Raw genomic sequence first — 12191 nt, forward strand, 5'->3', positions numbered from 1 at the left:
AATGAAAGGATGAATGTCTGCTGATTCATTCCTCATTCCTCCATTCATTAGTATTTATTTTGAGTGTCTACTACCATATGCCAGCCCTATGCTGGGTAGTAGACATACAGCCACACAACTAACGCTGAGTGTGGTAAGTCTCTACTCTCTAGGATTTTATAATCAAGTGGATCAGACAAATGAATGGGGAAGAAACAGAAGTAAATACGTACATCAATACAATGTGACTATGGAGACCTAGGGTTTCCAAACTGAACATATTGAATAGGTGATTGGAGAGAATCCTAAGGATATGAAAATCAGGGATTAAGAGGAAGAAAGCGGAGGGGAAAGAAATATCCAGAGCAATGATTCTCAATCTAACAGTATTAACCCTCAGAGCATTCTGGAAGCCTGTGCATGTATCTGGGTTTTCCCAAAACAGAAGAATAGAAGGCATTTAGAGGTCAAGAACACTAGATTTTTATAATGTGTGGTAGTGTCCTGCACAACATTCAGAAGTCATTTCAAACTTTCCCTTCTCATATACAAATAAGTGTGGTCTGTTATTATTACTGTATCATTATTATTATCCAGCAATAAATTTTACTTTTATGATTTTTTTGTGATATAGTTTATCTTAAATCCAATTTTATTCATGTTAGCTGGTGCATCTGACTACTTCATTAAATCTTCTAGTGCAGTAGCATCTACTATAGTACACGACAAAAATGATTTTCCTTTTATTTCACATTTATGTAAAGCATTATTTTATTTTTTTATTTTTATTTTTTTTTGTAAAGCATTATTTTAAAGTATTATGTCTGTGGCTACTAATATCTATGAATTTTAATTCATAGCAAAGAGGTGTCTTATTTCTTATTAACATTTGTCATGCAAAGTAGGAAAGTTTCAGCCTCATAAGTCTGAGGATTACCAACATCTGTGTCTGGATGAAGGGTGAGTCAAACCCCATCTAAAACTACCACTAATGTGTTTTAGATCACCTTTAAAATACTAGAATAAACACGGTAAAAATTTCAAAATTCTTTAAAAAAAAAGACTTAAAAGGCCCCCCAGTAAGCAAAATATTCAAGACTACTCTTTTAGAACTAAACTCTGTATGGAAAACTAATCAAGAGGGCAGGTTAGTGAACAGAAAAAGAATATTGGAAATTAAAATAAGGATGCTTAGATTGGCTCTGAAAATAATACAGGTGAAGACATACTTAGCTACTAAAGTTTCTCCAATAACTGCATAAAAAATAAGCATATTTTAGGTTAACAAAATGAATATTAACTGCTGATCTTGGGAGAAATGTAATACAGCAAATTGATTTCTCACTAGAAAATGTCTTGAGAGCTATTCAAACCTAACAGTATTGTGTCCGCAACTCTTAACAATACTGCTTCACAGCTGTCTCTCTGAATATGAGAACATGTCTGTCCTTGTGGCACAAACTGGCAAATTTAATTAAGCTGCTGCAGCAACAAGATGCTGACTCAGATATGCCAGAGTAGGAATGTCAAGAAATTCTAGCAGTTTAAATTGGCTACATTCAGCAAAGAATGAAATGGCAGCGCATCAAGATCATTTCTGTGTGCAGTGCTGTCAAAATCTTCATCAGGGAGCAAGCCAAAAGCATCTGACAGGGTTTCTCTATCCACATTTACAGCATTATATTTAATTTAAGTTGATAGTTTGAAGTTTTCATCCTTCATTTTGTCAACTACCCACTCTCCTATTTTACCTTAAGCTTCTATGAAAAAAAGGCAGAATTCAAAACTTTTTGCTTCCTGTACTTTAAAGTCTCCTGGTTTGGGTAGCTTCTTTAAGTAGCATTTGGAAATGGTGCTTCTAGCTCCCATCTCAAGTCTACCTGTACCCACTGAATTTGATTTACTTATGTACATTAAACATGTTAAAAAATTTTTTTCTTCTTTTTTTGTATTTGAAGCTACTTTCCCTTTTGCTGCCTTAAAACTCAGTTATAAATATCTATAACCAGAAACTAATTTTTTTTTTGAAACTAATTTTTTAAAAGGCAAAATTTTTATCTTTTAGTGGAGGGAGAAGGATTGAATTAAAAACCTCACGTTGAAAGTAGCATAAACAGAGGTATTAATACTTTCTCAAATATGTTATTTATAGAAAATAAAAAATTGCAAAATTAGGGCTAATAAATTTACATTCTTTCTAGTTTTTTTTTTTATCAAGAAAACTGGTAATTAAATATAGTCTGAAAATTCATTCTTACTATAAGAAAAAAAGATTTTAGGAGTTAAGTGTACTCAGCTTCCAGTAATATGTCCTCTTCTTTACGTATTTCAGACTATAACCCACACTTGGGATATGCTGAATAGAACCAGATTCACAAAGAATCATAAAATATTTAAGAAGCAGAATGAACAAGACTAATACTGGAAATTTTTAGTCTGGAAAGATGAGGCTGAAATAAAAGTTAATAAAAGTGAGTTTTTAAATTTTTTTTAAGAGTAAAGATATATGTGCACTAAATCTCAGGACATGAATATTGGTAGGCATTCTTTGATTCAAATAAACAAAGGCAACTGTTTAACTGATAACAAGCTTTAAGAAGTTAGTTATCTCCAAGAAGTGGTACAAGCTGGATAATAGAAATAGCTTCTGAAAAATATTCATAGATGCACACTGATAAAGAATTTATAGTCTTAACCTTTTGTAGTTGATACTTGCAAAGAAAATAATTATGCACTTCGGCAAGAAATGTTGCTCCTGAAACTGCCTTTTTTAAGCAGTTCTGAAAATGTCTCATTAATACAACTTCTGCTTGCCTTTATTTGAACTTACCTATTTATCTGATGGAATCAAAAAAGGATTTGTTTAATGTTTTTAATGGCAATCTGGCAATATCTATAAAATTTAAAATCACACACACATCTTCCTCTCATAGGGACTTATTCTTATACCAGCAAGTATATAGAAAGGATGCTCACTGTTTCTAATAGCAAGGGAATGAAAACAGCCTAAATGAATATCAGTGGTAGTAATGAGTTGATTCCACTAGAAATACCACAATCACCAGAAAACTAGGAGGAAAATTAGAGGTGAGTGAGATACCTCCATAGAAAATAGCTCATTATCTTTACAGGAGTAGTTTTAACAGCCTAGTGAGGGTAGGAGACAGATCAGATCATAGTGAGATGTTCAGTGAAAGCAAGTGCAATGGGATGTGCAGTAAAGGGAAGGTGTTCTTCTTTTTCCCCCCATTCTGTTTCTCAAATAGATGCTCCAAATCTGTCTTTTGACTGAAGCATTTAGTCCATTTAAAGTAATTTTTGGTAATGCTATCTTGTTAGCTGTTTTCTGTAGGTCTTACAGCTTTCTTCTCCCTCATGTCCCCCCGGCAAGCATATACAAGTACAAAGAAGTCTAAGGACAAATGAGAGGAGAGGTAACACTACCCAGGAGGGAAGGTGAAATTCAGGGATTGAGACAGGACAAACTTGAGCATGCTTAAATACTGATCGAGAGAGAAGAACGAGGGAATTCCCTGATGGTCTAGCAGTTAGGACTGAGCTTCCACTGTAGGGGGCACTGGTTTGATCCCTGGTTGAAGAACCAAGATCCTGCAAGTTTGTGCCACTTGACCAAAGTGCCCCCCACCCAAAAACAAGAGAGCTAGCGAAGTGGGAGTAACAGGGGATGCTAATTGACAGGGCACTGAAAAAGTGGAAAAGATGGGGTCCCATTCCATGCAGAGGGTGGAAGTATGTTTCTCCATTGCAAAAGAAGTGGAGAAAAGATGAAAGTAAACATTGAGCTCTCCTAGGGGAGCTCCCCAATTCTTCATCTGGCATATTATCATTTCTTTCTAGTAAACTTCATGACTCAGTTTTAAGATTCATCCACAACAGAGTAGATGCAGCCAATCACAAAGGAAAGAAGAGCTGTTATAAGCAGGCAAGCAGTGAGAAGGGGAAATTATTACTGTCACAACACACATTCTCATACCAGAAATTTGGTGGCATGAAATCTGTGGCAATTTGGTGGTATCTAATAAAATATAAAATGTTTATAGTATCTGCCCAAATAATTCAATTTCTATAAATTTATCTTATAGAAATAATTACAAGAAATTTATAAATGTTACTGTTAAAACTGCACAAACATTTTACAATGTAGAACTGGCGAAAAGAATTAAAAGTATCTCTGTATAGTAAAGTAATATGCAGCCATTAAGAAGACTGAGATAATATAGGGGCACAAAATACCTAAAGTATTATGTTAAATGAAAAAACCAAATTGCAAAAGTTTTATAGTGTTTATAGTATTTATAGTGTGATTTCCAACCTACATCCCTCTTTTTTGGGCCGCATACTGCATGGCTTGTTCGCTGACCAGGGATTGAACCTGGGCCCTCAGCAGTGAAAGCATGAAGTCCTAATCATTGGACATCCAGGGAACTCCCCCCATTTTTAATATGTATCTGTTCATGTGTAGAGAAAGGTCTTAAAAGATGTTACATATATACATCAAAGAGTGGTCTTTTGGGGATACTAAGTTCTTCTATTTTCTAATTTTTACATTCCTATAATTCAAATGTTTCACAGTGGATATAGACAGGTAGATATAAAACTTCAAGTATCAGAAAAATATCAAATATGTATATAAATAACCAAATAAATAAGCATATTACCTGCTAGATAAAATACATAGTTCTTTTAAACTTGGAGCCATGGAATGATCTTTATAATTTTCTCGAGAAAAAAACGTCTTAAGACCATTTTTTGGTGAAACATCCCTGAAAAACAAAGTAATTTACTTGGATTTGACAACTGAAATATCAGGCAAGATTAACAAGCATAATGGTACAACTGCAATTTAAAACTACAAGTCCCCGACCTCTCCTTTCCCAGAAAATCACTTCTTAATGTTTTAACTTCCCATACCAGAGTTTAGATGTTTTACTTCTTGTATAGTTTTTAAGCTAGGCCCATTCTGAAATTCTCCAATTTCAATAATCAGCCTTGTTTTTTCCTTTAGTACTCATTTTAGGCTCTGTGGCATAACATTAAGCTGTTTGATTGCTCAAAGAAAATGCTTCCCAACTTATTTTTGTCTCATTCACTATTGTGCTCGGCCAAAAAACACTACAAAGACTGATTATCCAATTATTTTTGTTTACTTGGCAAATGTGATCAATAGTGTGCCTCTGCTAAAACCACTTGTAAGGTCATATACGATTTTCCATACTGTAACTTACAGACTAACATACTGTAGTCAAGGCTTTCCATCTAGTAAGTGTCAAATAAATGCTGGTTTAAGGAAACAATTTATAAATTAAATACACTGAGACCCATTAATCTAGGGAGGACAAAAATTAGTAGGATTCTATAGAAAAGAACAGTTCCAAGGTCTATAATACATTGCAAAGGCAATGCAAAGGCCCTGAACCACACTTGGTTTCACAATATCAACGGTATAGAACAGCATCTGTGTTGCATTTGAACATATTCTTTATAGCAAGAAGCATAAATGAGCATATCTCTAGGAACTTACAACAGAACAATCTAATCAAATAGCACCTGCAGCTGGCCATTCCTAAAATGGGAAATTCTAGCATATTTGCCCCATATTCATTTCTATTTTTAAAGGTGTTTATCTAAAAAACAATGATTAATGTACAAACAATAAAATTAAAAAATCTTATTTGCTATACACCAGGGTAGTTTCTTATTACTTGCTATGTATTTGTGACATCTCATTAAATTCTAAAATTTTTGCATAACATACAAAAACAAAGTCACAGGCCCAGGGATTGTGAGCTCCTTGGAGTAAGAGAGCACTGTTTGCAATAAGCATGTACTTATTAAGCACATACTGACTTTATCTGATAAATTTGACATTTTACACTTTGTAAATTGAAGGTGTATAGCATGTTACTTCGATAACATTTCTATATTGTAATATGATTGCTAGTGAAGTAATATGAATATTACATCATTATACACAATATCATCATCTACATTATACTAGAAAACATACTGATTGAATCTTTGAGTCAGGTGCTATCTTAGCTATCATTGTTATCTCTTGTAACTTTTATATTCTCCTCTGCTAGCAAACTCCTTCACTAGTATAGATGTTCAGTAAATGTGTGTCAAATTGACCTAAAGCAGCACATACATTAGATTTCTATTGCCACTATATTACTTTAAATAGAGTCCTTTATTTGGGATGCTCTCATACACTTCTAAAATAGTCTATGCATTTACATTATCACTTGATATAGATTCCAATATTACAAAAAAAGCTTGTCAATTCTTAAAGAAGGTCTATTCCTTGTACAGATATGGGCTAGGTTCTTGAATACAAGAATATTCCAGTATCTCTCCTTCACTAAGACCAACAATAAATACAGGATGGACTTATACACAGATGCAATCCAAGTGCTGAAATGTCATCACTTTAGGAGAGGAAGTACAGTCAAAGGTAACTCAAAACTGCTCAGTAGGTGTGGATGAGAATTGTAAACTCTTAAGCTACTGAACTTATCCTCTTGTTTCCTCCAGATCTCTTCAGGCCAGATACCCTCCTTTCCTAATCTAGTCACCAGACCCACTTCAATCTCGTTTCGTAGGTGCCTAGTCAGTCCCTCAGTTGTATCCGACTCTTCAAGACCCCCATGGACAGCAGCCTGCCAATCTCCTCTGTCCCTGGCATTTTCCAGGTAAGAATACTAGAGCAGGTTGCCATCTCCTTCTCCAGGGAATCTTCCTGACCCAGGGACTGCACCTGTGTCTCCTAAATTGGTAGGCGAATTCTTTACAGCGGAGCCACCTGGAAAGGCCCTCAGTCCACTTTAGTGGATTACAAACAGATGTAACTCACCAGTTCAACCTTGGTTCACCCATGGCCATCATGGAGTTCATATTCCTAGATTTCTCCTTCACTCTAGTTCACAATTCTGCTGCCTGGCAGTGCAGGCTCTTAAAAAAAGAGGATTTCTCCAGAATTTGCACTCAACTGAGGAAAAACCAAAGATCAAGAACAAAATCAGGTGACTGGCGGGCCAGATACTGTTAACTCAGATGAGGCAAGAACCTGTTCCTAACACCTACCCTCACCCGACACAGACACTTAAAAAACAAACAAACAACAACAACAAAAAAAAACAGAAAAAAAGCAGACAGATGGCTGTTTCCAAGGTCTTTGAGGCGGAACCGCGAAGCTGACACAGGATCAGTCCTTCTCCATTTAACTTAATTCCAAGAACTTCGCGAAATAAGACAGAAACACATTGGCATTCTCACTGCTCATATACTAAATCCCGTTAGGGCACGGGATGTATATCTTCACTCAGCCTCCTGCCCCGACTCCCTTACTGCCAAAATAAATCATGCTTCCACCTTCCCAACGATAAATTCTGGGGAGCGACGAAGGGCAGAAGCTCTGTATATCAAGAATCTTTCAAACAGAACCTCACTTTTGCGCAGACTGAGGTCTAGATAACCTAAGTGGCATTTAACGGGATCACGAAGAGGAATCACTAGCACTACAAATCTGGTCTGAACATCAACACTCCAAGTTCAGTGCGTCTCCTGTCATCGTGTGCGTACAGATAGAGTTTGTGGGCAACGCAGCCAAATGCTAGAGTCTATCTCTCAGTAACGGACGGGCCTCACCTGTTCCTACTGAACCCACCTTCCACACTTTTGCCCGGAGAGAGGCTGGGGCGAGAGAGCCGAGGAAGACACAAGGAAGGCTGAGGGAAAGGGAACCAAAGGAGAAGCAAGGTTTCAGGGAGCTAAGAAAACGGCCAGCAAAGCCGGAGAACAGGTCTGCGCTAGCACCAGCTATTCAGGGTCCCGGCACGGCCAACGGGCCGCCATGTTCCCGCCTCCCGACTCTCCCGAGCGCGCCCTCCCCACCGCGTCTCCGTCACAAAGCTGCCTTGCTGCCCACCTCGTGGTCCGCGGCGGCTCTGGCCCAGACCGCGACCCCCCCGGAACAAAAACACACCCTCCACCCGACTCCTCTCTCGCCCGCGCACTCCCTGGGAAGGCCTTATTTAAAGGACGCGGCGGCGCCGCCTCGACCCTGCGTGATGGCGTCACCAGTGACGCAGTGGGCGGGGCCCTCTCCAGGTCCCCAGACTCCTGGTAGTCTGCCCTGGAAGCTGAGACAGGATTTGCTGGACACTCGCTTGAGGGGCTGCTGCTGCTAAGTCGCTTCAGTCGTGTCCGACTCTGTGCGACCCCATAGACGGAGCACACCAGGCTCCTCTGTCCCTTGGATTCTCCAGGCAAGAATACTGGAGTGGGTTGCCATTTCCTTCTCCGGGCTGCATATTGTCCTAGAAACTCCTCCACCTTGAGGGTATGGTAAGTTGGAAGGAGGACAGGTGACAAGTACAGTACTGGACATACCCAGACTTTGTTGTGACTTTACTCAAGTGTCTTAACTGACTCATCAATAAAATAGAGATATTGTGAGCACGTGTGTGTGAGCGTGGAGCACCTATTCAGCAGTTTTTTGAGAGGATTAAATGCATTTTCCTATACTTAGAAAAGCGCTACAACCATTAAGCTGTCTGTTTTTCTTGACTAGCAGCAACCTTTTATACCAAGAAGGTTTGCTTGGTTACATCTCCCTTCCAGAATACCACATGTATACTGACCTGTCCCCTTACCTCTTTGGTTCCTCAGAGCTGAGAGGCAGTCTCCTGGGTTATACTCTTCAGTAAGTCCCTGAATAAAATCGAAACTCAGAGCTCTCATGTTGTGTGTGTTTATTTCAGTGGCGTGTGTGTGCACACACATACACACACACACACACACATTATAGATACTATGGGAACCCAATGAGGAGGGAACTCATTCTGACAATTTAGAGGCTACTTCAGAGAAGAAGTTTCATTTAGCTGGGTCTTGTGGGACTAGTAGGAGTTCATTGGATAAAGGGGCTGTGGTTTTGGGGGTGTGAAGACTACGTAAGTATGAAACAGTATTGTATGGTGCCGGGAGGAGAACGCTACTGTATCACTGTGTTGGGGAAGTGAAGGCCCTTAGACGGGGAAAAGGGAGGGGCCTAAGAGGGTCTTCCTACCATGCTAAAGAATTTAGAACTTTGGACTTGTTCTTTGAGTTATAGGGAAAACACGGTGTGTGTGTGTGTATAAAACAGTTTTTATTGAGGTGTAATCCATGTTCCATAAAATTTACTTCAGTTATTCACTGATTTTTAGTAAGTGCACAGCTGTGCAACTCTCAACACTACCAAGTTTTAGAACATCTCCATCGCCCTGAGAAATCCTGTGTGCTCCTTTTCAGTTAATCTCTCTTCCCATCTCTATCTCTGGCCAAACACTAAGCAGCTTCATAATTCTACAGACTTGCCTTTTCTGGATGCTTCAGATAAATAGAATTATACAGTAGATAGTCTTTTGCATCGGGATTCTTTTCTCCTAGTAGATCATCCATTTTTGAGGATCATCCATGTTGTAGCAAGTATTAGTAATTGGTTTGTTGCTAAATGGTAGCACATTTATGTATATACCCATTTTGTTTATCCTGTCAACACAATGAATGTTAGATGGTTCCCACTTTCCGGTTATTATGAGTTATCTTGATATGAATGATTGTATACAAGTCTTTGTGTGAAATTTGTGTTTTCATTTCCCTTGGGCAGATACATAGAAATAGAATTGTTGGGTTGTATGGTAAATTTGTGTTCGACTTTTGAAAACACTGCCAAATGTTTTTCAAAGTGATTGTTCCATTTTATTCTGTGGATATTCAAGCAGAAGAAAGATTTTATTTCCATTTTTGCGAAAACTGAGAAATAAACTTGTAAGTTGTACAAGAAGCCAATTTCCTTTTGAAAGAATTTACAAGAGTAGTTACTCATTTTGAGTTTATAAAATGGTTCAGTGGACTACAATTTCAAAAAGAACTTTAAAATACAAGTACCTGGCGAAGTGAAGTTATCAGACTTGTTATGTGTATTTCTTCTTGTCAACCAAATCAAGATAGAGAAATGTGCAAGGTCATCTATTTTTTTTTTCTTTTTTTAAAATCAGTACCATGTTATTTTCCTACCCCTCAGCTAACAAGCTTCCTTTGCTTGATCTGGGATGAACTTGGCCATGAAGTGAAGCTGCTAACTACTTCACTCAGGGAATTTCTTCTGGAATTTACAATTATCCATAAGGTCTTTTCAAAGTGAGAATCCAGAAATAGCCCCCTAGCAAAGATGTTTCAATCTAGTAATTGATTCAGAAACTAATGGGAGAAATACTGTTGCCAATAGTAGTTTGTTCTAATTAGGCTTTTCAGCAATAAACGGTACTTCAAGTGAGGAGGAATTATCATTACTCCTGAAAAGCCAAAGAAATGCTGTCAGAACAGAATGACTAAAGTATTCAAATTTTTCTATTCAGAAGATAATAGTTTTGAAGTATATTTTATTGGATTCTTTATAAGATGATCTCTGGGCTAAAATAAGACCCAGAATTAACTGTTCATTTGAATGCCAATTTTTTTTTTAATTTTTAAAATTTGAAGTATAGTTGATTTAAAATGTTGTGTTACTTTCTAGGTTATCACAGGATTTTGAATATAATTCTCTGTGCTATTCCATAGGATCCTGCTATTTATTGATTGATACACATAATAGTTTTTAACTGCTAATCCTAAACTCCTAATTTATCCCTCCCTATCCCCTTTCCTTTTTGGTAACCATAAGTTCATTCTCTATGACTGTGAGCCTGTTTATATTTTGTAAATAAGTTCATTTGTATATTTTAGATTCCTCATTTAAGTGTTACACATGGTATCTGCTTTTCTCTTTCTGACTTATTTCACTTAATACAATAATCTCTAGGTTCAACCATGTTGCTCCAAATGGCATTATTTCATTCTCTTTTTTAAAATGGCTGAGTCCACTGTATGTATGTACAACATCATCTTTATCCATTCCTCTGTCTGTCAAAGGAGAGAGATTTAGGTTGCTTCCTTGCCTTGGCTATTGTAAATAGTGCTATCTTTTTGAATTTGTTTCCTCTGGATATTTGCCCAGGAGTGAGATTGCTGAATCACATGGAAACTCTATTTTTAGGTTTTTTTTTTTTTTCAACCTCCATACTGTTTTCCACATTGGTTGCACCAATTTCTCAGAATTTTTTTTTTTTCCCCTCCACATTCACTCCATGGATACTAGTTATTTATAGGTAGACCCTAACTATCCCACAGAGTGAAGGTAATAATAGCAGAAATAATTCCAAGTAGGACAACTAAATAAGTATTTGTCTTTAGAATACAATGTGTATTTTATGGAAACAGTAAAGAAAGAATGGTAAAAGATAGATGTGAGACTTGTTAGGGGGTGACTATTGTAATTAACTGTGAGGGAGGCTAAAATTAATTTTGTTCTGTAGGCAAAGAACAAGTCACAGTTGAACCATCTTTTCCCCTACAAAGAAATCATTCTGGAATTAAAAATACTGTTTGAGAAATCTATTAGGCAGATAAGTAACAAATGGATTACTGAGACATGACTATATCTTACTAGAGTCAATATTTCCCCTCCAAAAGAGAAAAAAATCCAGAATCATAGTAAACACACAAAGACTTTTGTTAACTCCTTAATCATAGATAAATGACATCAGGAAAACAAGCTCACAACTGATGGTGCAGGAAAAGGAAAAAGTGGCTGTTAATCTAGCAAGAGGCTTCTGCCACTCTTGGCTGTTTAGGTTTGCCTCCAGACAACTGGGGATCCATTAATGTGATTCATGATGTTTGTTAAATGCAGTGACTTTGGGGATCATTTCAAATATTTATTTTACTAAGTGCAAGAGATGCTTAGGAATGTGGGTGGAGCAAAAGCCCAACTCAGTTGCCTTTAGTCTGACTTCAGTCTGACTTCCAAATATTTTATAATGTCAGTGTCCTTGAGATTACTTTGAAAATAATTTATGATGAGGCTCTGCATCATTAAAATTATGTGATATTTAGCTGAAGTTAACTCTATTGGTTTACTCCTATCTGATCTACTCAAGAGAAGGGGCCAGGCTGGGATGGTACAATGATAGCCCAGGTAAAGTCAGATTTTTAAAAAGTCTTTGGCATCCTTAAAGCCTGTGGTATCATTCTGACATTCTCCTTTAATGATTTCTAAAGCAAAGATGACAAAGTGTGGTGTGAGTTCAGGTTTTCTGCCCTCCTAC

At 37.3% G+C, this 12191-nt stretch overlaps 1 protein-coding gene across 2 annotated transcripts in view; it reads right to left on the reverse strand.

The window, feature by feature from the left end:
• ICE2 (interactor of little elongation complex ELL subunit 2) overlaps positions 1-8286 on the reverse strand; it is a 60984-nt gene extending 52698 nt beyond the window's left edge. The window contains exons 1-3 of one of the 2 annotated variants that reach the window (XM_043920413.1): positions 7985-8286; positions 6854-6988; positions 4659-4763 (exon numbers count right to left, since the gene is read on the reverse strand). In XM_043920413.1, the coding sequence (XP_043776348.1) occupies positions 4659-4763; positions 6854-6894 (146 nt within the window). In that variant the 5' untranslated portion in view covers positions 6895-6988; positions 7985-8286. Of the gene's footprint in view, positions 1-4658; positions 4764-6853; positions 6989-7927 lie in introns of both variants that reach the window. The other variant, XM_043920412.1, reaches the window with a different exon arrangement.
• Positions 8287-12191: the final 3905 nt, after the last annotated feature.

The sequence above is a fragment of the Cervus elaphus genome, chromosome 12, assembly GCF_910594005.1.
Source record: "Cervus elaphus chromosome 12, mCerEla1.1, whole genome shotgun sequence".
NCBI lineage: Eukaryota > Metazoa > Chordata > Mammalia > Artiodactyla > Cervidae > Cervus > Cervus elaphus.